The following is a 27,687-nucleotide window of genomic DNA, read 5'->3' as shown; positions in this document are numbered from 1 at the left end:
ATGGAACAGGGAAATTTCGCTGCTGAAAAATTAACCAATGAACTGCCTGCAAGTCATGACAACGATCACGTGACACCAACAACAGCCAATGAAAACGTTACTTCTATTCTTGCACCAGAGGTGAGTTTGTGAAAATACATAAGCCTGCATTAAAATGAGCAACATACGACATGCTATAATGCGGTTAAGACTAGCATTTCAGGCATATGTCTTCCTATATTGCCTTGGCCATGGTAACTTTTTTCATAAACTTTGTACACAGTCAGTGTGTTTTGGTTCAATCTCGTTTTTTGGTTGAAATATTTCAATAAACCGCTAAGCAAAAGTGCTAGTAAGTATACCGCAATTTATTCATATTTTACGAAGTTGGCCAAAGCCCTAAAGCCAAACAGATTTGGAAGCCTTTAGGTTAGAGTTTTACAAATAATTCGAAACTTTAGTTTATCTATTTGGTTATTCATAATCCAAAATAAGTTTGCGAAATCGTTCTGAGTGTGTGGTACCAGGCCCTAGCAATGTAATTTCGTTTGCAGAACAACACGTTGTAAACAAGTCGTTTTAAAATGACTTAAGTTCCATTCAAGTCATTGTGAATATATGACAAAATTTCTAGTCAAGTCCTTTTATTAAAATTAGTAAATAAGTCTGATTATGAGCAATACCCTCTACTTCAAAATAGCAGAAATCCAAAATATTGCATATAAAATGATTCACGTGCAAACCAAGATAAATAACTCAATTTTATAATGAAAAATGCTTAATGAAAGTACTTTATTTCAACCCAAGTCATTTGTACAAAATACTTAAGTCAAGTCAAGTCATTTGTCAAAAAAAAAACTTAAGTCAAGTCAAGTCATTTGTCCAAAAAAACTTAGTTCAAGTCAAGCCATTTGTCCAACAGACTTAAGTTAAGTCAAGTCAAGTCATTTGTCCAACAGACTTAAGTTAAGTCAAGTCAAGTCATTTGTCCAACAGACTTAAGTCAAGTCATTTGTCCAAAAGACTTAAGTCAAGTCAAATCAAGTCATTACAACACTGTAGTATAATACGGAAAGTTGCAATCATTAGAAACCTCTACATATGGTAACTGAGCCTTTTTTGCCTCGCAGACATGTCGAACTTGTTCAGGCTGCGGTCGTGAAATTACCGACCGCTCATACCTTCACGTGGATTATTCTTCCTGGCATCTTTCCTGTCTCAAGTGCTGCGCATGCGCACTGCCGCTTGACGGCTCCAGCTCGTGCTTCGTAAAAAACGGAAACGTTTATTGTCGAAACGATTACTACAGGTAAATCAATTACGCATTGTATAAAAGGGCGTATCTTTATGGAATCCAAAACCATAGGCAGCAGTTTCTGCTTGTCGATCACTGTTTCGCTGACGCATACTTTTACAATAAAACTCTAAGTTTATAAACCCGAGTAAAACTGGGATGAGACATTTTTTAAAGAAATGTATCTTTCGCCCATTCTGGCATCGCCAGTTTCTCAAATTCGAATGGTGAGTTTTACAAACGTAAGGTCGTCAAAAAAATAAAACATTTTTAAAGTTGTTTGCTGTACTAAATAAATATCAGAAACTTGAACGTTATTCAATTTTTTTCGAATTATAACACCAATATTTTTTACACGTCGCCACATATATCGGAATCATCAGTCCAAAAACGAAATGATAAATTCCGGAAACCACCAACCAGAATTGGACAACTAGATTTATTTTGTTTTTTCCAATTGAATTGGAATAAGAATTACCAACTCTTCAAAACCTAAATAGAATTACATTGTAATTTTTATCAATCAATTCCATTTAAATCGCAATTTATTCTTATACGAATGTGAATGATAAATAGTTGTGTTCCAATTTTTATATGTTTTAGCTTAGCCTATGCTTTTCAGATTGTAAAAATTACATGCAAGCCGTTATGGTCTTAATTCAATTCTTTATTTCTACCGAGAGACTAAAAATTCCGTTGAACAAAGTAGAATTTTTGGTAAAATCCGAATTAGGTTAGAACTAAACTTAGGGCGGACATGTAATTCTCAAATTATCTAGTTGTCCAAGTCTGCTGACCACCAGTCCATGTCATGTCCCTTGTTTATCTGTGCAACTGTCTAACAGTGCAGCAATTTATTGGTCAAAAAAATACATGTTTATGTTGACATCTTCTGAGTTTAAGATTATCTGCCTATTAGTGATTATTTACCTGTTTACAAAAAAAACTCAATCCTTTAAATGCAGGAAATGCTAAATATGAATTAGAATTGGATTTTCTCGAGTTGTTAGCGCTAGAAATTTCCATATATTTCAAATTTTAAAAGTTTTCATGTATTCAAATTTTAAAAGTTTCCATATATTTAAAATTTTAAAAGTTTCAATATATTCCAAATTTTCCAGGCTCTTTTCGAGTCGCATGTGCTCGCTGTGTGGGACGTGCGTGGAGCCCCAGGACTGGGTGATGAGGGTCAGGGACCGGGTCTACCACGCCACCCCCTACTGCTTCTTCTGCTCTGCTTGTCAGCGCCCTCTACTGGCCGGTGACCAGTTCGTGGGCGCCTCCAGCGGCTTGAAATGCCTGCCCTGCTTTCATGCGGTTCGTTATTTTTGCACTTTTGGTGTTGAGCCTTAAGACCGAAATAAAAACAACATCAACGTCGGAATAAAACACAGTTTGGAATAATAACAAATTAGGACTAATAACTAATAGTCGGCCTATGCCATAGATCGAGGGCCCCCGATCGTCCCGCATACCCTCTTCCAATAGTTTTAGGTGTTATTTTGGCCATTTAGGCCTTATTCCAATGAATTTGGGCCTTATTCCGGCGGGTTTACGTCTCATTCAGACGATTTAGATCTTGTTCTGTCGTGGCGTGGGTATTGCGTATTTTGCTTTATTATGTCGTTGGACTTAAAAGCATGGTATTTTAGATTTTTCTACTTTACGTATTGCTTTTTTTAGATATAACAAAACTGTCGAAGCCCATGCAGAAGTTGGTAGCATTTTAAACGTTTCGAATAACTGTTTATTCATTTTCAACATCATGAGATATATCAAACGTTCAAAATGATGCCTACTTCTGTATGGGCTTTGATATTCTTACTACGCCTCACTACAACCTCCAACAATTATACTTCAAAATCTCTATATATAAGTTTTGAAAAAAAAAATTAAACAAGTACTACATTTTTTATAATTGATTATGTCGATAACGGTTGAGCTTACTGTCTTATTGTTTTCTACAGAACATGGAGGGGGATTTTTTCGCGGGAACCGAACCGTTACGTCACAAGGCCAGGACGAAAAAGCGCAGCTCGAACAACGTGACGTCAACCCACCTGGATTCGATTTGCGGAATGACGATGAACTATATTTGCGGTGAGTTTGGGTTTGATGACGTCATCAAGGTTTGACATAACAAGGATTAAGTTTATGAATATAATGTTGCTTCCAGGTAGGGGTGTGCGATAATATCGGATCAGAGCCGATGCCTAAGTGGTATTATCGATACTTTTCCGATACTTGGGCGGTATCGGTGCCGATCCGATACCAAATTAATTTGGCCAGATGTCCTCATATAGTTTGTAGCTTCAAATGTGATTTATGGTTTGATTTTACAATTGGATCAAGTGTTAAAATTTACCTGATTCACCTAACAGTATATTACATGCGTTATAGTTGGGCATAATGTAGAATTGTGTTACATCCAAAGAATTGTTCTTATGTTCAGTGTTTTTTTAAGGTGTTTTGGGGGACCGAAACGGTCCCCCAAATTTCTCCAGCGGTTTCCCAAATTTTGGACTTGCAACTTTTTGGTATTTAAATGAAACACTTGCGGTCTCTTAAAACTACTTAGCGGTCACCCAAAGCAAACCTTAAAAAAAACCCTGCTTATGTCTACTATGGATAACTTTGCTGGCTAAATTCCAAACAAGGGTCGTGCTGTGTGATCCACAAGTTCTTTCAGCCCTTTTTACTACAGTTTGCACATTAGATTTTATTAAACACCTGACTTAACTAAATGTTTTTAGATTAGTTTTAAAAAAGCTTGTCAAACTCTGCAGCTGTTTAAAAGACCCGCACATTGCGATGAAGTATTTTCCCAGCTGATACGCGCCTTATCAAGGCTGGTATGTCTAAAAAGCCAGGATTTTGATGTAGCTAGACTTGATTTGACTGCTTAGGGGGAAATAAGCTTGTATAGTCAATCCTAAAGTCAAGTAAAACTGTAGATAACATTTTGTATCGCTTGTTTTCCACTGATAATGGCATGAGGTTTTGCCGAAACGTTTGTGAACAGCAAAATATTGATTTTATCCAATATTATTGCTTAAATATTTTTATAATAAATATCCAAAATGTCTTGCTATTACACTTGCTAAAATTAAGGCAATTGAACTTTTTAAACTATTATCACATTTATTTATCATCGATATGCTCTCTTCAACATTCCATTGTTTGCAGCGTGGCAGCTTACGTGACGTCATAATGTGCACGCGAGACTAATCTCCTACAACTTTATCCCCTGCACAAATACGACTCGGGTACCGAGCAAATAGGATTGCAGCTTAAGCTAATGTTTGCCTCAATTCGCTAGAGCGAAACCTACGCGTGCCGAAACTTGACCAATCAGAACACAGGCGTTTTGTTCAACGATTAAAAGTATTTTTTTTTGTATTAGCAAATGTATCAATTTTAAAATCGCGTACTCACGAATTTACCTGGTTTCAGTTTGAGAACCCCTGCCTTCTACCATGCCATTGCATGTACAATATACACACTTCCCGGATAGTTTCAGTTTTTAGTTTTTCATTTTGATTTTTCACAACAGCAATTAATCACAAACACTTACAATTAGGCGCAACCATCTGCGGTAAAACAAATGAATTATATCGGTTCCAACTACCCGATATACACGGAAAAATTGTATACGAATTCATTTTGGATTCCAATCTATAAGGATTATATTTCTACCTTGAACAACCCTACCCCTGGTGTAAGGTATTCGCAGAAAGCATATCAAACGGAGCGGTCGTGTGTTGACAAGTTGATATCGCGTTCACATTGCGGTTCACCTTGTTTGACAATCACTTCACCTCATCGAAAGTTGCGGCCGAATACAGCTTTGAGAAATGAAAAGCGGTAACGCCATTCGGCAACTTGTACCTATATACTCGTACAGCAAAAAGTTGTGTCGCCAAAATGCTAGTTTGTGCAGTCTGTAAACTCTTTTTGGCTGTGTCTGTAAAATTCCAGCAAGATAACGGTTTGCGGTTTGTTTCGCGTTTGCAACTTTAGTTATCGGCGTTTAGCGTCGATCAGAAATATGCGTTCTCACAATTGTGTGTAGGAGGGGTGCAGCTCCAAACAAAAACCTCATGATGACGTTTGATGGAATGGCGTAAATTGCCTCCTCCCCCCAAACACACGAACCCATGGAAACACACAATAAGACCTACGAAGCAACAATACCTAAAGCAGAAAAATCGATAAAACCATAGTTTTATAAGGCCACCGACATATTAAAGCCAAATACGCTTTAATACCCACGTCAGTTTAGTGGTGGGTAATGGGTGGGGTTGGAAAATGGGGGAGGGCTGAAATTTTTAGCAGAGTTAGTGATGTACTTATATGTGGGGTTAGGTAAAATGTTGTATAGGCCTGATTCTGGCCATTTAGGTCTTATTCCGACTTATTCTATTACATATACGTTATTACGACTATTAGGTATTAGTCCTATTTTGCTCTTTTCCCGAACTGTGTTTTATTTCGACGTAGATGTCGTTCGTATTTCGATCTTACGCCCGGCGTCCGTACACATACACATACGTGTTGCATATAACTATACATCGATTTATAAACTAAAAACTGCAGGGAATAGCGGTGGTTGATAAAAATTCTCGTCGGGCTGTGTTTAAAGTTAATAGCATAAAAAGCACGTTTCTGACTTCAGTTTTCTCATATTTCTGCGTTACAGATAACAAAGCGACACTATATAATTGAGTTTTACAATTTCGAGAGTGATGGTTCTTTGTGTCAAAACATCGCCGAAAAACTGTGTCGCGTTAGGATCGGGTTACACTCTGGCAGCTTTACGGCGACGTTCGCTCAAGGATAACCAGAAAATCTCAGCAGTTTGACAAAAATTCATTCGGCCATTTTTAGTTCGGTTTTGATCACGGCCTTTGAAATCTCACAGCAAAATTATCTTATATGACCAGAAAAATCACATTTGAAATCCATTGTACATGCTTTATGCCAGTGGTTTCCAACCTTTTTGTTGACCGACTTCAAATTAAATAAAACGAAATCAACATTTACATGCGACCCCAGTTTGTTTTCAGATAAGTAAATGCTTGAACTGAAAAACACAAGCGATTGATTATTATGCGTTAATTATACAAGTCCGCAGAACTGTGGCTACACATGTGCACCAAAATGAGAAGTTCAAGTTAACGCACGCATTCAAAGTTAACAAAGGAAGCACGGTTTTTTTAGTTCGTTTTAACATTTCTAATATACTCATTGCTCTGGATTAAACGAAACCACTAAAACTGCAGAAATTGGTGAGCGATAGCGACCCCATAACAAGTCTAGGCGACCCAGCATTGGTTCGCGGCCCATAGGTTGAAGACCGCTTTTTTTCGCACATGTTTATGATTCTAATCCTTTTTAATTAGGGCCAGAATACAATTCAAACGTCAAAAAAGACATGTTTATTATTCAGTCTTACGGTATATAGGTCAGGCATATTAAATTTAGCACAAAGATGAACTTGAGGAGACAGCAAAAAAAAAAGAAAGTCCAAAGAAACGAACAAAAGTGATTTGTGCAAAACAAAAGGAAACAGTTGAACTCAAAAACCTAGACTGGAATTCTCCATTTTGTCCACTCTGAGTTCTTTAAATTTACGAGTCGTGTTGTAAGTTTGTAGTAGAAAAAAAAGTTTTTGAACTTCGGTTTTATGATTTTTCTGCGTTATAGATAACAAAGAGAAGCTCTAACGGCATCTTTGTTGACCGCTAAGAAATCTAACTATTCCAACTTAATACGTAAAAATAACCATAGACGCTTTATATCAAAAAATCTACATTTTGAGACACCGTTTTGTTTAAAAAAAAACACTTCAAAAATGTCCCTTTGCCCAACAAATTCCCCATTTGTCCACCCAGAGTGCTTCACTGACCACTTGTCACCGGGTAACGATCTTTTGCGGTTGGTCAGTTGCTTGACCCCTGCACTTGCTGTTTAGTGTTTACCCTATCTTGACGCCCCAACAAACCCCACTTACCCCCTGAAAGACCCCCTACGTGTCCCAGGAGACCCCCAACGCACCCTGAGGGGTCACTCTTAGCCAACTTGACGCGCGCTCTTAGTACTGATTCAAAACATTGGCGAACTTTAATTGAGATCGCAGAACAGTTTGGAACTTGGCTTAATAGAACTTTTGACGTTTTTTTTAAACTGAGTTTAACCAACTTTTACCAAACATAAGATAAATATCTTCTTTTTTTAAACAGTGTAGCAGACTTCTGCATTGGCTCTATTCTTTATCTTACCACAAAAACTAATGACAACAGGGTTGCCACAAAGCCTTTGAATCTTTAAATTTATTTAAATTGATTACCTTGTTGAAAAGTGTTTTTAATTGTGTTGAATATGACATCAATACTCTTTTGTTTTCATATTATATTACAAACCAAGCCTACAAATTTTCTTTTGCTTTGTCTTTGCGTGTCTAATAATTTTTTTCCTAAAATAAGGTCCGCTTAACAGCAAAAGGCTGTGTCACCAAAATACGCCGAAATTCTAGTTTTTACAGTCTGTATTTTGGTCTATACTTAACAACTCTCTTTTTTTAATGACGTCATCAACAAAAGGTCCGCTTAACAAAACTACCAATGGTTTTAGAAATCAAACCTCAACAACAAACCGCCAACTATCGTTCTCCAAACTTTACAAAGTTTTGTTTTTCAAAAAAAACAGAAAAGCGAAGATGTCAATTGTCAGTCGAAAGTCGAAAGGGGAATTCGTTGCCTCTGGTTGCCGCCAACCATTTGCTTGGCATCTCGAAGGAGATGTTTGTAGATGCCAAACTCATATGACCTTTGCGATTTTAATGAGCTTGACTTTTCACCCTAATAATTACTGTTTGACGCGCACCTGGCGACCTACACTGCAATAGCAGGTGAGCGATAGATCGATATGGCGGAACGACCCTTACCGACAGTTGATAACATAACAATATTACTCTGCTTAGTATGTGTATCCACAACAGAATCATGGCCCCACAGAACACATAAACTTCATTCGAATTAAGATAAACTGATGATGCCATTTATATGGCGAAATGAAATGCAAATTTGTATTAAAAGTTTTACACCTTGCTGACTGATTCTTGTTCAAAGCGGTGCGCTTCTCAAGCTATTAATATTACTTTGTTGACATTTTATCTCTATCGTAAGAGCCAAATAGAGGTTTAAAAAAGATCTACAGAAACTTTATTTGGAAGAGCAGAATACTATAGTTACGCAAAAAGAAATTCTATTTGAATAAGTTTTTGAGCAATACTGATGATGCACTTTGCGTAACTACAGTATTCTGCTTTTTATGAATAAATTGGTTTTAGATCTTTTTTGCACCCTTTATGGTTCTTTTTGGACCCTGACTGACAGTTTTATAATGCACTTAATTTGGATTTTTGCATTGATCAGCAATCCACGGTCCGTGGACCAATTCCGGCCAGTGGAGTTAATTGTTTCCGTCCGTAACATAATTTCAAAAAGACGGTTAATAATAGTTTATAACTTAGAAATAATCCGGGGTTCACCAAATTGTTTTGTTAAAGGGCTAGATAATTGTAAAATATGGAAATCGCGGCCTGGATATAAATTTTGTGATAAACTTCATATTTACTTCAAACGAAGGAAACACAAAAAAGATTTAACAAAATGTTAAGGCAAGTTTTATAAAATTGTCGTTTTGTTTCATCAAAACTTAGCATCCGACAAGCATTTCTAAAATTTTTTTTTGATTTTGAAATGTTGATATGAAGTTTAACACAAAGTTCTATATCCAGCCCGCGATTTCCTTATCTTACAAGTTGCAACTATCCGTCCCTTCAATAAAAAATTTAATGAACCGCGGATTATTGCAAGGATAGCATTCGCGTTTGCTTACGGAGGGGTCAGTATTGTCCCGTAATGGGACCGGACCCCCGAAACCGGGGTATGACCCTGCCCAGGGACCCATATGCGGGACACATGTGTCACGCCACTTGAGCTGTAGCAAGTGGCAAAAGGGCGTCCTGGCTCCAGGCCTAATTCGCCTGTCAATCAAAACCGGTCGTTCGCGACCTAAACAACGTAAACATTTCGCGACGGAGCGTCGGCGTTTTTTGTTGGAAGGGATTAAAACGGAAAGAGTAACGACCGCTCGTTGATTTTTGGGTTTGTTCGAAAAACGAACAAAATACAACAAGATAAGGTTTCGGGTTTTGGTAGTTTTCTAAATGATAATAACGCACTGTAACCTTATTCAAGTTTTGAAATATTATTTGTTTGTGCGTTGAAACCATTGCAACGTAAAAACATCTAAAAAGTTTTAAACACTTACATGAAGATATTTTACTGGCAGAAAATAAATTTCAAGGATTTGTAAGGTATTAACCGCAACATATATCTTATTTTTAAAAAATATGAAAAATTTCCACTGGAAATCTGTAACCCGCCCATATGCTCTTCAAGGCATATTACAAGAAAGCGCTTATTAACCATTTGTTCCTATAGTCCAGCTGCCATGCTTAGCACGAAAACCCAAAATTTCAATTCACACAAAACAGTTCGACTTTATTTGTAACGTGTACCACATTCATCGAAAGACAGAATAAGAGCATTCAAAACAGTTTGCTTCTCGTATCAGCGTTACGACAGCAGCCGTTACCCGATCCCGCATTTCGGAACAAGAAGCCAAGAGGGCATTACGCGCTGAGGAGAATTAATTTCCCAGGTACTGGCTGTACACGCCGTGTTCTTTACGTGGGCGGTCCAGTCGCAACAACTACAAACCGCATATTTCTTTGGACACGGATCTGTAATGTAGCTTGATGATAAATAGCGAAGCCCAAATGTCGAGTACATCGACCTCATCTTGATTAAGATGTTTCGATACGAACTTTTAACATCTACAGTTAATGTATATTTCTTACAGTGAAAAAATGCCATTTTGTCAGTGTTGAAAACAAGTCATTCTGAAATCACTTAACTCCCAGTCAAGTCTTTTGCAAAAAATGACACGTCAAGTAATTATTAAAGCAAGTCGACTTTAAGTCAAGTTTTTGACCTTAAAATAAAACGTTAAAGTTTAAAAATTGGCAACCTCGTCCGATAGTTAATTAATGAGCTTCAACTAAAAAACAACATACAGCAAGAAAATTGTTTTACGTGCAAAAATTGAGATAAATAAATCAATTTTATTAAAAAACATTATGAAAACCTCTAATTTAACCCAAGTCATTTGACACAGTCGGCAAGTCAAGTAATTTATCCAAAATACTTACGTCAAGTTAAGTCATTTAAAAACAATGACTTAAACTGCCCTCAAGTGAAGTCATTAATCGGAAACAAGTGCCACAACTTAATAACTGACATCACTAAAACGACTTATAGAAGTTTTAGATAAGGTCGTATAGCTTTTTAAAGTTGACCTCTGTGGGTTTTAAACATGTGTGTTTGACTTCGTGAGAAAAATCGTTAAATTCTTGCTTTTTGGAAGCAAGGTTTGCAGGCGACCTTTGCTCTTATTTTTCCGTCGCAATAATTGTCAGTTCCAGAATGTCATCACCTGCCTTTTGTGTTGCGCAACAATACGTCTGTTGTCAAACGGGGTTTTGATTGAATGCGCTATTTTAATGGTACCCATGCAGCAGTGCGAAACAAAAATGCTTTGCTTCTATTTAAGGCGTTCTATATGCAGAAAATGCAAAACGCCAAAACATTTTGTAAAAGACGTAATAAGAGTATCAAAGCCCATACAGAAGTATAGGTATCATTTTGAACGTTTGGAAAACTCTGTTTATTTTCAACATCAAATATTACGTCTTACTACAACCTCCAACCATTATGCTCCAAAGTTTTATAAAAGGTTTCTAGCTGTGTTGCAATAAATTAAGTCATTGTTTAAATCACTTCACTTGACATAGGTTTTGGTAAAACGACTAGACTTTTTTCAGACCAATGACTTAACGTGGACTTCTTGGACTTTCTTTTGTTTTCATAAAATGTGATTTTCTAAAATTTGGTTAGTTTCACCCCGGTTAAAACAGTTTGGTAGCTGTATATTACGTTTTTGTCGTTTGCTAATTAAACCGTTGCTCAGAATCAAACTGGTTTACGTTTTTATTATTAAAAAAATTGTTGTTATGATTTGGATGGAAATGACTTGACTTGAACTTTTTCAACTACAATGGAATGAAGTGGCACTGGCCTGCTAAAGTTTTCGCACATAAAGCAACCTACAACAACTCTACACAATAAAGAAAACACTTAGGTTATTACAATACAATAAACTTCGCATACAATTGTTTCAAAAAACTTGCCAACAAAGTAAAAATTTAAAAATTTTTTAAATTTTTAAAGAATAAAACATATCTTAGAATACCCTTGAGTTTTAGAATATGCACCCCAGTTTGCCCGGTTGGGAAACGATGCCTTAAACCAGGGGTGTGTAATCGTGGGCCTAAACCAATCAGAGCTGTTAAATTTAAATTGTGTAGACTTTACTCATTCTATTTTAAGAACTGTAACGAATGTTAATCTGGATTAAAACTAGGGTTTTTGCAATTAATAGGGTTCTAACTACATGTTACACTCGATACAGGAACAAGATTTGCGCTAAGCTAAAAAATAGCTTTATTTGGTTGAAATAGCCCACACATACGAGGAATAGCCTCGTCGCGGGCCGCATGCTGTGCGTTGCAGGCCGGATCTGGCCCGCGGGCCGTAGGTTGTCCGCCTCTGCCTTAAAACGGTAGGCTGGGGTCACAAATGGCTTATTGTCTTGACGCCCTTCGCGCCGGAAACAGCTTACCAGATGGCACACTTATGTGGGGTGAAGTCAACAACGCGGTAAACGGGGGCGTATGGGTGGGTAACAGAGTTAGCTCCAGCAAAAAATGGTACAAAACTGGAAAATGAATGTCAAAGGGCATACATAAGTGAAAGGCATTGTTTTGACGTTCCACTGAAACAATGCGCGTTGTTGTCGTAACAATTACTAGAAGTCGTACAAAAACAATTACAGCCCCTATGAGATGTTCAGGCAGCTTTGTTAGACTATTTTAAACAAAGCTGTACTTATTTTTGTTCAATTTATTTGTATTAGACTCATAAAAGAATACCTCATCAAATTCATGCAATAGTCTTGAGTTTTGGTTCAACGTCAAACGTTTTAAATTAAAAAACTAAAATTTTGAAGTATACACAAGGGGCAAATTATAAGGCGCATCATCTAAAACAGGTGCTTCTATTCACACAAAAACATTTTCCGAAAAGGAACCAAAATAAAACTTAAAACTCGCAATTTTTTATTATTTTTTTGACAACTATAAAAGTGCCTTACTTCTATTTACATTGTAGATAATTGATTCCCTGATATATCACGAAAAAAGTGCTGATTTCAAAGTGACCAGTTAAACTGATATAATGGCAAGCACGATATAATTTTTAACAACTCAAAAACGTTTAAAAGGAGTGGACAGGCGCAATTTCACTGAATGCATCAGCAGCAATCAATTTTTGGCTATCGATTCATGACGTAACAATGCTCTTTGTCAGGCGAAGCAAGCGGGAGTGAGCGCAGCGAATACCAACCCCCCAAGTCGAAGCGCATGCGCACTAGCTTCAAGCACAACCAGTTGAGGGCGATGAAGGCCTACTTCAATCACAACCACAACCCTGACGCCAAAGACCTGAAGCAACTATCGGCGGAGACTGGACTCACCAAGCGAGTCTTGCAGGTAACTGAATGTTTCCTTAAAATAATATGCTGATGCTACCAGGCATAGTATATACTAAAAAAAAGTTCTTTGGTTTTTATTGGTTTGTCCGACATTTCGGTAACCTATCCAGGAAGTATTGCAGGTAACTGAATGGCCCGCGCTAAGAAGTTCAATCCGGCCCGCAGATCATTTTCAATAAAACTCTTTTAAGCAAAAAAAGCCTTTACCTTTTTTCGTGAATTAAGAATAGTTTATTGAATAAATTTCATTGCATTCTTACCTATTCTAACCAGCTTGTCAAAACTAAGATATTTACAGCTTCCTTTTGTGAGAGAACACACTTTATATTATATGTATAAATTCTGCTGCTGACCGAAATTTCTAATAAACATTCCGACATCCGGCATTGTTAAAGTGTGGCACTGTTCATAATAACCGATGACCGATAATTACATATTTTATTTCATTGCAAAACCGGTCAAGATATTTCGTGCAAAATGTCAAATGAATGCGTGTAAAGGTATTATTAGGTTAATTTTGCTTTAGGAAGCTTTTCCTTGGAATTTCATGTAAAATTTTCCGCGAAACTTGGCTTCAAATGTAAAAAAATGACTTGGGCTCACAATTTCGCTACACTGTATTTTCTAACAACGACTTGGGCCCACAAATGCAACAACGAGGGGTGAATCGCAAAACAAGGCTTGAATTCACAAATTAAGTATCGAATCGCTAGCGTTATTACCACCAGTTTTTTTTTAAGGTTTGGTTTGGGTGACCGCTAAGTAGACCGCAAGTGTTTCATTTATAAACCAAAAAACAGCCATATTTGCTTAAACGAATTATTTATTATTTTTTGGGAAACCGCTGGAGAAATTTCACTGATTACCATCATAGTGCAATTTAGCATCGGGTGTCGGTTTCGTATCAATTATCCCTGTTGACAATTTTATTTTAAGTTTAAAGTGATAATAACAACTAGGAATGTACGATAATATCGGATCGGAGCCGATACCCGAAACCAAGTGGTAGTATCGGCAGCCGTCCGATATTAAGTTGATATCGCTGACGATCCGATTTTGGCCATAATTCCCGACCCAACGCAGTGATTTCTATCTAAAAAAGGTGAATTTATTATAAAATATTTAAAATGAACTGAAAGTAAGTAAACCTCTTAAAACGAAGGCAGATGTTGGCCAAAAAATGTGAAAAAATCGCTCTGAAGGTTTTAACTTTATCCAATTTTGCTTGTCTGTGCGTAGTAATGATGCCATTAGGTATCGGAGCGCGTAACTTTTGTCCAAAATATATCGGGTATCGGAATAATGCTAGGTATCATACATGTCTAATAACAACAATCACACAACATGTGCTACTACAAAAAAAAAAATTATGTGAGTCCCCTCTGTAGTCGCTCTTGTATACGTTTCGTTAACACTTCGGTTTTAATTCGAAAACCATTATTTCACGACAAAGGTTTGGTTCCAAAACGCGCGCGCCAAGCACAGAAAGAACAACGCTCTTGGGGAGAAGGAAAAATCCCAAGCCTCAGGGTCGGAATCGAAGAAGAAGGCCGACTGCGACGCTCTGAGTTACTCGGACTGCTCTCACACGAGCACCGAGGCGTCGCCCGACGGCACAGAGAGCATTTTCTACGACACAACGAGCCATTGTGACGACATCATGTCGCCCTATGACGACTACCACCAGCTGTACACTTCTCAGGAGTCAGCATTCGGCTACGACAGCCGACCCTTTATGGGCTCCAGCACTTCGATTTGCAGCAACCCAGCACAAATTCACACCGAGGTCGCCTCCGCCCTCGAGTCGAGCCAACAGGCTATGACGTCACCTTGCCAGTTGTGACGTCATTTTGGTCGTGACGATAGATTTGTGGTGTCGTGAGCGTTTTTTTTTTTCTTATTCTTTCGGTCCCTATATATTGTGTCACTGTTAAAGCACACGTTTTCTTGCTGAGTTGATTTTATCATGTTCCCACCTTTTTTTTCGTAAAGTGTTTTATTTCTTCTTTCGGCGAATGCAGTGCTTTGTTTTGTTGTTGTTTAGCAAAATCTCGATTTTTGTTGTTGTGTTGTCTTGTGTCGTCGTGTTTTTCGCCCCAGTTTGTGTCACAGCTTCAGAAACGCTTTTTGGGGTTTCGAAACCGGATTTCGACAAGCTATTTTGCAACACTACACACACATTCAATTTTTCGTTGCACAAAAAGTATTTATTTCGCTTGAAAGACATTATTTGCTAAAGCAGTTTTTTTCAACCCTTTTTTGATCCACGGAAGCTTTTTTGCATTAAATTAAATTTGCGGAGACCACACAAAAAAAGAGTAAATGCATTAAACAAAACAACACAACTATAATTTATCCACTTTTAATTTTTTTTAAGTGTTTTATCTGAACCTGTTTGGATAAGCACAAACTTGTTATTCTCACTGTAATGTACTTCAGCAGCTACAGGTTAACGCAATTTAAATCGTATTTTTGAGCAACGAGTCTTATTATCTAAAACAGCGTTACCGCAGTTCATACTTTTATTTTTTTGGCTTTTATTGAAATCGCTTTTTTTACACAGTGTTTTGAGACCTATAACTTCAGTGAAGCTCAACTGTTGAAACTATGTTCAAAGCGCTCATTTTGAGAAGATTTTATTCTGTGTCCAATTGTCTGAATTATTGTCTTAAATGTCCTCACAGTTCTTTCTATTCGTTCTTTTGTTTCTACCACTTTTCGTCGTTTACACTGCACCAAATACAAAAGCCATTTATTGTGTATTGTTGTAAGACGAGTGCTGATAATTTAAGTGTGACATTATAAATGAAGGCATATATTAAGGAGAAGGTATGTTTTAGTTATTATTCTGGTTTCAACTGCTAATATTATCGATTAGATGCTAACATAGACCGATGGCTTCTCTGAATTTAGTATTGCTTTTAATGTAGAATGGTCTGCTCTATACATTAAGGGTTAACGCAGTATAGTTTAATGATAAAAATGTAAACAACGAACTAAATTATAAAGACGATTTTTAGTTTTAAAACGCAGTTTAAGAGGTCCACGAGACAAAAGGGTTAGGAACCACTGTGATAAACCTAATCCTGTTAGTTTTACCGCTACCCTATACAACTGCCAGTTTAAAATAGTGCCGGGGCGAGAATCGAACACGCGCCCCGAGATTACCGCTATGTCTATACAGATTCTATGTACATTTTGGTATTGTATCACTGCGTTATCACTTGAATATTCAAATATTAGTACAAAATTACATTAAAACTGTTTTGTTATTTAAGCAATTCTAGAAGGGGTGCGAGCATAGGTTCGTGATTTAAAAGGAGTGCAGAAATAAAAAAGCTTAAGAACCACTGTTTTAGTGTTGCTTCTAATGTAGAATGCTGTCTGGTGCAAAACATCACGGGTTTACACTGGAGAATATTTGACAGCGCACAGACGGTGTAAAGCGGTGCCAAACATGTAAAGCTAGTCTTGTCTTTTTAAACTGCCCTTCGCTAATCCTTAGGCCTCAAGTTTAAAACCCCTCTTATATAGAAAAATTAACTTTAACATGTTTCAAGGACTGGAGTTTACTATGGTGTTTCAATTTTAAAACTCTACGCGTGTGTAGTAGTTTACCTTTTTAACAGAAGAGTCGCTATTAAAAACCACGACAAGCAGATACTTGTAGCTGCACAGCACCACTGTGTGGCAAACAAATTAAAGCTTATTGGTCGCTAAGTGGTGCTGAAGTTACATATTTAAATTGGACAATTATAATTTCTTGAAGGTTTTGTAATAAGTGGTAAATTAGTGACAAGCCTCCTGAAAAAAACATGTTGGATTTTTTCGTGAGGACGAATTTATACAGTTTCACATAATGTACAGTACATAAGGATGATCATTTGAGGTATACGAACGGACGAAGCTAAAGGTAATGTAAAGCATTCTGAAATGTACGATTTTTCTAACGAAGCGATAGAACGTTTGACGATAAACCTAAAACCGCAGTAATTATGATATAGGTACACATGTTGACAGGAAAGTGTAACCAGCCAGCAGGCCATTTCCACAAAAACGTCTGCTAGCTTTGTTATTTTTGTTTTTGAAACTTTTATAAACCCCTGTGACGCCATATCACAAAATGTGACATCACAATTTCAATAGGCGTTTAAACAAAAACTGCCCAGTCGACATGTGTAGCTATATATACACAGCAGTAAAAGGATCGTCTCGTGTAAACAGGCAAGCAGTATTACGCAACGCGCATAGGCAAGCGCAAATATACGACTGTTGATTTCCATGCATTGCGAACGTGATTGTGGCATACAATTACGAATTCTTAGAACTAAATAGAAAGATGAATTCATCGAGCGACGTTTGGGGGATATAGGCTTACGTACAACCAACTAAGTAGCAACACTTTGACGCATATGCCGTGTTCATCATTTTTTGGCCGTCTGCATGTTTTCCGGTTAGTAACAGGTTAAATTTGCATGTTGTTGTATGCAATGTTGATAGTTTATCAGAGCTGAAGAAGAAGACAGTCAGTAAAGTTGTTACCAATTAAAGCCGTGCTGAAACGTTTGACAATTTGTACATAAGTTAGAAGCATATTGGCTAAAATAACAAGGCAATGTATTAACTTAGGTATGGAAGTTCGAAGCATCGCCTTTTAAAAGGAAATTTTATACTCCGCCTTTTGTTTTTTTAGGCCACGTTTTATTTTTTTTTAAATGTGAGGTAGTCATGTTTTATGCCTATGGAAGTGGATATTCCAAGCGAATATAGTGTTAGTAATTTTAACAGGCAACCTAGCGGTGCAAATATCTGTTTTATTTACACAATAAACCTTAAGTTGCAATTTGTGTTTACATAGCTACGTTATTAAAAGCGGTACTCCTTTCCAAACTAGAGTTTCGACCATTGTGAGATTCTTTTCAATCGGGCGTCTGTGAAGTCACAAAGATGTCCTGAATTGTAATATGACCCAACAATCGGCTGTGGGGAGAATCTGAAATGGCATTTCTCTTATTGTCACCTCAGACAGACTGTGATATGCCCCCACCAAATGCGTTATCTTACCGTTAAGGCACTGAAGTGGAAAGTGCGATTGTAGAAAAGTCATTACTGAAGGGAAAGTGCTGTAGTTCAGTAGTTAGAGTCAATGAGCCAGAAATACTGCACTATAGGCTACAGCTACACTGTTTAGTTAGACTTTAAATTGCATTTTAAATGTACGGCGCTGGTCTAGAATCCTACCACAACGAACATTATTTTGCTTAGGGTGCGGGTTAGCGTTTGGGTAGGTTGAGCAATATTCAGAATAATAAATATAATAATATTTGACCCACCCTGACCCAAACACTAACCGACACCCTAACCCAAATATTGTGCATTGCTTTAATAATTGTTACAAGGCTGTGGCAGGATTCTAGATCAGCGCCAAATGTACTGAAATAGTTTGTGTGTAGCCTACCTCTAAAAAGTTTTTTTGAATAGACGTTAAGAACAACGTTTGTGATTTTTAAGGTTTCCTAGCCTATATTTTTTGTTTAAAAGTGACATTTTACCGACTTAGTACAGCTTTTTGGTTGCACAAGATGTGGTGTTTATTTTAAAGGCAGTTGTATCGTGGAGTATTTAACAATACTTTTGAATCATAATTTTTTGTAGCTAACCATCACCATTGCAAGAAAACCCAAGCGGTATTATAAATCAACAACAAAAACGATCGAATAAACATTCGGATTCATGTGTTATTTACGTCTACAAGTTTTAAAAGGTGTTTAATATAGGGATATTTCTCGTTTACATTCTGCTAATAGTAGTGTTTACCGACCAACACTTTGGAATTTTTGTCGTGTTGATAGGCATTGTAGCTGGCTCAAGGGTGAATAGACCCATCCAGTGAAGCGAAAAGCTGTGCACCTTTTAAAGTTACGTCAACCATGAATTAATTTAACGCCCAAAGGGACTCTAGCAACCAAAATAAGAACAGATTAAAACACAGTTCGGAATAAAGCCAAGAAAGGAATAATAGCTATAGTAGCTAATATTAACGTTTTAAATCGGAATAAGTCCTAAACCGGTCAGAATAAGACCTAAATGGCCAGAATCGGACCTATAAATCCTTTAACCTTACCTGCAAACCCCACCCCTAAGTACATCACTAACTACCCTACTAATTCCAACCCTAACCCATTTTGTAACCCTAACCATTACCCACCACTAACGCTAAATGGACCTAAAAATCCAGTGCCTTGGACCCCTAACGGCGCCTATAGGTCGCACTAATGTCGGCACCAAAGCGGCTGATGCTAGACCGATGGTCCCATACCCTATCCCCACAGTTTCAGGCGTTATTTTGACGTTTAGGCCTTATTCTGATAAATTTACGACTCATTCCGACAGGTTTATGTCTTATTCAGACGATTAAGTTCTTAGTCTGTCGTGGATATTACCCCTGGGTTGACGAGAAGATTTTTTAGAAACATTTGAAAAGTAGTTGAGGGTTTTATGTATTACTAATTCAGACTTTATATTTCTAGTTTGTTAAGTCAGTGAAAACTGTTGGTCAGTGTCTTGAAAATCGCTTCGTTTTAAGGCACATTGAACGTATAAAATGTACATTTTCACAGAAAATGTTGTACGCAACACCGCTGTAAAACAGTATTCTCCTTATTTCACCCTGTCACACCTAGTAATACTCACGTGTGTTAAAGGCGAACAATTCATCAACGGTATGCAAATGCAGCTGGGACAGGATATCTACCCAACGCGCAAACACACACACAAAGTTGTTGCACATATGCGTAAACTAACTTATACCGCAGAATACAAACCAACCGCTTGTCAATTTGTCTAGGCGCATAATTTAAGTGGTATGCAAGGTATTGAACAACTCAGTGGGTCAAAGATAGGCTGTGCATATATACAAGCAATAGGAATGCGCGGATTTATTTGTTTGTGTTATGAGCAAATTATATACATTACCACGGGCCGGTGGATATACAGAACAAGACGCAACACGTGTTTTACATGGAAGCGGATGCCTGGTGTTTTCGTTTACAGATTTAGAATAGCTCGGAAACGGAATATGTTTGTCTGTCGCCGGATCAATTAGGTTGCGTTGACCTTTAGGTTGAGTATGTGAACGCATGCAGGGCCGGATCCAGGGTTTTTGTTTGGTAGGGGCCATGATTTTTTTTATGGCTGGCGTCACAAAGTTACGCCATGAAATGACGTCATGAAGCTATTAATCCTAAAACACTTTCTGTTCTTTAGTGCAGTACTCTTCAACCTTTTTTGGTTTGGTGAACTCTTAAAGTTGTTGTGACGAACTCATGCACCCTGTTTACCTCAAAGGTAAGCTGATAAATATTAATATTCCATTAAAAGTTTGTGATGCCACCTTGTATACCTTTTTCTTACTGGTGCACCCATGCGTATTTTGATGCACCCTAGAGTGCACCGTGTACACCGGTTGAAGAGCACTGCTCTAGTGAACATGTGCGCAAATCGCTGAAAGCAGTCTTAACGCAGGTTTGGCGAAAAACATTGGGTTTATTTCGCTTAAATTGAAAAAAACGTTCATTTTAAAAAGTGCGTGACGCATTACAAACATAAAAGGAGTCGCCTATTTCTCAAAATAACAGCATTTTTAGTTTAATTTAACGAAAATTGCACCTAATAAAGTTTATGAGACGGCGTTATCTCAATATAGTTATAAAAGCATATTTCTTAAGCTTTAATTCCTGAATTTTAGTGAATCGAATTTAATGCAACTTAATGTGGCAATTTAAGAAAAATAGTTTCAAATGTCCGAGTATAGTGTTGAAACCTATTTTTTGCAGTTTCAGAAAAACCGGTTATTACTGCCTTTATATAGACACACTCAGTGATTCCCGAACTTTCTCTTAAACTTATATTTTAACCCCGCGCAAAATCCCAGCAACCAAATGACGTGTTCTGAACAATAGGGTGAGATACACCAGTTATTACGGAAATTATGACCTAAGGATTTAGACTGGGTATTGCCGTGATAGACATGTTTTAAATTATATATGGACCTATGTTGTGTCACCTTAAGAACCAGGATAGAAAACAGATGTCAAACGAATATCATTGTGCGGCTTATTCAAGTTTGCGCTTTAAAATGGCAGGTTTAAAAATGTATAGAGCAATACACACAAGAATCACAGACGGAAACACAAAACATATCGAAATTAGAAATAGACAAGTGTTTACGATGCGTTTCATAGGCCTGTGATGGGTTTTATCTTCAAGCGATCATTTGTCCCCATAGTTTTGAAGGAGGTTAATTCCTTATGTGGATTAATAACTTACGCAGGATGACACACTGATTCGTGTAGTGTTGCTGTAATTGGTTATGGGTTCCTATATTAAAAGTGCAAGCTAATGTGAAAATAACCATTGTTAAACTGTTACTTTGATTCAAACTTTGCATCAATAATTTGTCTTTGTTCCACAAAGAATGGTACCTAGCCCCTTGGAATGCAATAAAACCAGTTAAATAAACCGATTTTAAATCTTTTATTCCGCGGGTTGTTTTTCATGGAACAAATCGGAACTTAATTAAGGGTAGGGCGATTATTTTTTGACTTGTCAAAAAAAGTCAAAATTTACACGTTTGGTCAAAATTTGTCAAAATATTTTCAAGTCAAAATCGAATAAAATTGCACATAAATGGTGTAAAAAATAAAAAAATAACTATAGTCAGCTTTTTTAAATTGGTCGATCAGTTGTTTTGAAATTCGTCGTTCAATTTTATCAAAAAAATTTAGTTTTGATTTATGTTTAAAGTGATTTTAACCGTGTTATATATTTATTAGAGCAATATACGGTATAAAAAACGCGTGATTAATGACGCCTAGGTTACTTAAATCAATGTATTTCTAACAGGTCAAAAATTGGTCAAAATAAATTATTTTTAGGTCAAAATTTGTCAAAATTTCGATTTTTCAGGTCAAAATTTTCTATTTTTACGTCAAAAAATAATCGCCCTAGTTATAACGCATTAGTCAGTTGGTTGAATTGGTATTCATTCTCTAGTTAAAGGGTCAATCGCCAATGAATTATGAATACTTTATTCATAAGAACTGTGACTTCCGCGAGTCAGTTTATACAAGTGCGGGGAGATATTTTAATGACTTATAAATATTTGAAAATAAAACTCTATTAGTTGGGTACACTGTGACTATATTATCTGTAATCTAGCTTAATAATATATTGCAAAGCCAAAAAGGTCGAGTAGATCAACATCAACTTAACATCACATCACATCATCATCATTTCACAAAAATTAAAGATGATGTCGCTCTACTCGACCTTTTTGACTTCGCAGTTTATTATCAAAATGCATTGCAGATCCCTACATACTGCATAGTGTGCCCAAGTAACACTAACTGATGAGGATAAAAGTTCGTATCGAAACGTCTTAATCTAGATGATGTCGATCTACTCGACCTTTTTGGCTTTGCAATTCATTATCAAAACTCTATTAGGCCAGCTGTGATTAGCCCCACGGCATATTATCTCCTCCCCGGCACACGAGGTTGCATTAAGATTGACTTCCGGCACCTGTCAATGTAGTTTACGCCATTGTACGTCATGCTGTGGCAACCTGTCTAATCCGCATCCGAACGGAAACGCACTCTTGCGTGACACCTCGTGACGTAGCACTCAATGTAAATGGCCACTAAACTTGGCTGAACTGCTGTCAGTTGCTGTTAGTTGTAGATATTGTCAGTTGTAGACACAAGTATCTTTCAAACCGATATGTTCAGATATTATTACACTCGCGTAAAGCTAAAAAAGGGTAAGAAACTTACGATTATTAGTATAGAGGTACGGTGAGTTAAAAAGTATTTTTAAAGTGCTCTTTTTAAACGGGTTTACCGTATACCCAAGTGCAGTGGTGGGCAATTATTTTTGACAACAGACCGCACGAGAAACAAAAAATGTCTTAGAGGGCCAGGTTAAAAGAAACTGAAATACATAAAAAAAATTTCAAAAAAGTGCGAATATTTTTCAAAAAAGCTGTAAATATCCTTATTTTGACAAGCTGGTTAAGGTACGAATAGGTGAAAAAGCAATGTAGTTATTTAAGAAAAAACGTAAATGTTGTTTTTTGCTGAAACAGGTTTTATTGAGAATAAGCTGTAGGCCGAATTAAACTGCCCGATCCGACCCGCAGGCCGTAATTTGCCCAGGTCTGCCCGTGTGCCGCTGTAAGTAAATTAAAGTTAAAGTTGAAATTGTCAAAACCCGAAATATATTACAATCATTACAAATGAGTCATAAAAATGGTGAATATTATGCAAATGAAAAATATCCTAGTTCAGTTTTCATATGCACTAATCCTGATCTAATCTGTATACCCTTTGTCCGCTGTAGACCTAGTGTATAGTATACCGCTAGGTCTACAGCGGACAAAGGGTATACAGATTAGATCAGGATTAGTGCATATGAAAACTGAACTAGGATATTTTTCCTCCTGATGTCTTTTTGTTTCAAACGTAATGAAAAGGGCCTGATATCTGAACCTATGGCCTGGTATCTTAACCTATTGTGATTTTTTTTAAACTCGGGTATACAAAGTTGTTATTAAGTTGTTAAAATGTGTACTACGGAAAATAATGCTTAAAAATCACTTAATGTGGCGGATATCGGCCTGTGTTTAAGGCCGAGGTGATAAGGGTCGGTTCAAGGTTAGCTTTCTAAACAAACTTCTAAATCTAACTACAGTCTTTGACGATTCTGCGCTTTAATGTTTTAAATATTGTAAGCAGCGTCCTTGAAATTGACGTTGAATAAAAAAATACGGTATGTACTCTTTTTTATACGCGCGCTTATTTTTCGGTTTTGTTTTTGTCCAGTTTTTTTAAGGCGATCCCCTAAAACCATGGTCTTCAATTTGCCAGAAAATCCTAATAAAAGTTGCGATAAACGATTTAAAATTTTATCACTACTACAGTTTCATTCCGTCATGCTTAGAACATAGTCTCTTGAAACATTTTTAAAAATACCCATTTTTTAAGGCGTACCCCTAGAGCCCAGTTCTTAATTTGCCACGAATTTAAAATAAAACTAAGTTAAGATAAATCATTTAAAATATAATCCTTACTACAGTTTCATATCGTCATGCTGAGAACATAGCTCCCTTTAAAACGTTTTTAAAGTATACTCACGCTCCATTTAGCCACCAAGCCACAAAACTCCAGTAGCCCACAACCTCAGGGTCCGTTTACGTTTGGAAAACAAGTAGCGCCTTCGCTGTTGGTTCGACATTTTCCAGCAATGTGGCTCATAGCGGAAACATACTGTCGGTGCGGCATGCCAGCGTTTAACGCGAAGCTGACAGGATGGAATGCGCTGAAAGCATATTCGCAGAGTATATACGCCGCAAAACGCGTCTGCCAAAACAAAACACCAGCTGGCGAACGATATGCGTTTAATAGCGACTTTTGGTTGTAGTTCTATATAGAAGCTTTAAACAGTTAGCGGTGGCGATCTGACGAATTGAACCAAATGGTAACCAGCTTACAATTTTCCGGCACATTATTAGAAAGCACGTGCTGCGCGAACTTGTTTATGTTGTCCTTATAATGATGTAACATTCTTAAATAGCCTTTGGTACGGAATGTAATTGTGGTTTTGTATAACAAGTCAAGTCCCATTAAAGTCAGCAAGTCAAGTCTTGTTTTGCGTAGAAAAAAATGAGATAGATAATCCAATTTTATTAAATAATAATAATTAATAAAGACTTAAGGCTATAATTTCAACCCTAGTTATTTGATTCAGATTAAGTGTAAGTCAGTTCATTTGTCCAAAATACTTAAGTCAAGTGAAGGTATTTTGCGTAAAAGACTTAAGTCAAGTCAAGTTATTATGCCTAAATACTTAAGTCAAGTCAAGTCATTTAAAGTACACTCAAGTCAAGTCATCAAGTCATTGACTTAAGTCATTACGAAACTTGCAGTTTGCTAACTACGGAATGAAAAGAAGTTGTTTTTGTGTCAATTCAGGGAGTAAGGGCCAAAGGGAATTTCTGCCTCTTTGACAAATATGTCAAGATTTAAAAAAGCACTTTGGGGTTCATTTTGGTCCAGTCGTGCCAACACCTTGTTATCACAGCTTGTGTGCGGTTGAGTGACGTGTTTAGTGACGTCATACAGAAAAGACTTTCTCGATAAAGCAGGGTTTATTTGTTATCGTTGGCGGCCTGAATGGAATGTTTTACGATATCGTTCCATAGTAGTGTTGTTGTTGTGTTGTGCGTGTGTGTTTGTGCGCCACACACGTGTTTTTGTGACCAACGGAGTTTTTTTCAAGAGAAAGCATAGGTTTGCTTTCACAAGCAAATGTGCACACATCACGCAAAAATGGCGTAAGAATATATGTGTAGTAGTATAAATGCAATGAACGATAAGCACACATATGTGTTCGACAACTGTGATCTAGCCCTTCTGAAGCTGCCTTTTAAATAACGATTACGGCTTACGTGTCATTAGTACTGTGATGGCTTTTGGTGTAATATAAATGCAGTCAGTCTTATTTTGTCAATAGAAAAATTACAGTGGCATACATCTGACGAAATCACCTTTTTATGACAACGCAAGCTTGCGATGTGTTGAGAGTTTGGAATACCAGTAGTGGTAACTTTTTCTTGTTATAATGTTGTAATAGGGATGCCTGATTTATCAGATGGGAGCCGACACCCGGTGCCCGGTGGTAGTATTGGTGCTCGTCCGATACACGGATTTGCACCGATACCAAATTAAATCGTGCATTTCATCCATGGTTTACGATTTAACGCAGTTTTTTACTTTAAAAAGTAATTTACTTGACAACACTGCAGTAACAAAAAGTGGTAAATATGCATAAACCCTGGAACGAAATCCGTCTTAAAAACGCCGAAAATGTTACTCTTGCACTTTTCAGTTTTTTCTATCGCTTATCAACAGTATATTAATGACGTCATTAGGGATGTCCGATAATATCGGATCGTAGCCGATACCCGACGCCAGGCGGTAGTATTGGTACTCGTCCGATACTCTGGGTGGTATCGGTGCCGATCCGATACCAAATTAATTCGACAATTTCAGTCATAATTTGCAATTCAACGCAGGGACTTCTACTTGGACAGGTAAACTTAATCAAAAATAGTAGTTTAGGAGCTGGAGGTAACTAAACTTATTTTACACTTAGGCAAATTTTGGCCAAATAACCTAAAAAAATTGCTTGTTCAAGTATAGTTATGACGTCATTGGTATCGGATCGCGATATTTTTTGTCAAAAATATCGGTTATCGGCATCGGAATAAAATGTCAAATATCGGACATCCCTAGACGTGATTTAGTAACCGGTTGGCAGCCGTACTTTTACACCAAATATAGGGTAGAAAAACAAAACACGACATATGCTAATCTTTACTCCAGCCATTTATTCTTTGAGCAATACCCTACAACAGCGTCATTTTACTATGTAGCGTCAATAAAAGGGATAAAATACGCTACATAGTCTTTACTCCAGCAATTCGCTTATTGCAGTGTTTCTTAACCTTTTTAGCGCTCGTACCCTTTGAGCTTTCGTGAAATCTTTTTGTACCCCTACCTACAATGGCCGACGGAAATAAAATTATAATAATAGGAATTAAAATCAATGCATTTATAACTTATGTGTTTAATGCATGCATTAAATATATAGTCTTGTAAGTTCAACAATGTTTACAACACACAAACAATCAGTCAGTTTACTAATGGCTTTTTGTTGTTGTTTTCATAAATTACGCATTCTTAACAAATATGCCTAAATAGCGCATAATTTCACACTGCATGTCGTACCCCCTGCTTTGGTGCTTCGTACCACCAAGTGGTACACGTATCCCTGGTTAAGAACCCCTGGCTTATTGGCTTAACCATACAACAGCGTCCTGCCCTGTTTCTCATTGCGCTAAGGTTAATCCACCGTTATACCATGCGTAGGCATTGTAACTTCGCCCACAGAGCCACCAGCACCACTCTACGTTTTGGCGCCGCGCTGCGTGGCTTCGAATTGTGACGTAACAGCAGGCGGAAATGGAAGCAAGTCATTGTTGTGCGGCATCCGGCGCGCGAAGCCTTCTGTAGTCTAACTGCCGCTTTTGTTGTTGTTTGCTTGCTTGGTCGCAACCAGCAATCGTGCTATTTAGCTAATAAGAGCAGATTTAAGATGCTGACTTCAGTGGTTTGGTTAGCATAAGCTGCTCAGTTTAAAGTGGCTTGGGATGTAAGATCTCTCAGGAGCTGTAAAAATTAGGGCGCTAGAATCTAACCACAGCGCACCTTATTACTTGGGTAAGCCTGCGGGTTAGCGTTTGAGTTGGGAGGTAGGACAAGTATTATTGTTAAATAGCAATTATAATGATACTTGAACCACCCATACCCAAACGCTAACCCGCACCCTAACCCAAAAAGTAGGATTGCAGACCAGCGCCAAAAGGTACAACACGGACTATTTTAAGTGAGTTTTTCTCGTTGAGCAATTTACGATTTGAACCAAAACTTAGCAAACAATACTTAGGCAGTTTGCGCATAGTCATGGGTTGTACGGGGATTAAATATGTCCAATGCCCTAAGATTTGGGGTGGAGTATACTGCGATCTTAGATAATATTTTGCCAGTGCCCAGCAC

At 37.4% G+C, this 27,687-nt stretch overlaps 1 protein-coding gene across 1 annotated transcript; it reads left to right on the top strand.

Annotated features, from left to right (window-relative positions):
• Nucleotides 1-14,855, top strand: LOC146133636 (LIM/homeobox protein Lhx9-like). Its single transcript, XM_083397810.1, has 7 exons — nucleotides 1-120; nucleotides 1,110-1,288; nucleotides 2,395-2,590; nucleotides 3,241-3,373; nucleotides 9,477-9,488; nucleotides 12,835-13,010; nucleotides 14,466-14,855. The coding sequence occupies exons 1-7, from the start codon at nucleotides 1-3 to the stop codon at nucleotides 14,853-14,855; spliced, it is 1,206 nt and encodes a 401-aa protein (XP_083253936.1).
• The last annotated feature ends 12,832 nt before the right edge of the window (nucleotides 14,856-27,687 follow it).

This window comes from Ascidiella aspersa, chromosome 9 (genome assembly GCF_963924565.1).
Source record: "Ascidiella aspersa chromosome 9, kaAscAspe10.2, whole genome shotgun sequence".
NCBI classification, from domain to species: domain Eukaryota; kingdom Metazoa; phylum Chordata; class Ascidiacea; order Phlebobranchia; family Ascidiidae; genus Ascidiella; species Ascidiella aspersa.
The sequence above is the reverse complement of the archived record's forward strand: the minus strand, read 5'-3'. Positions and strand labels throughout refer to the sequence as shown.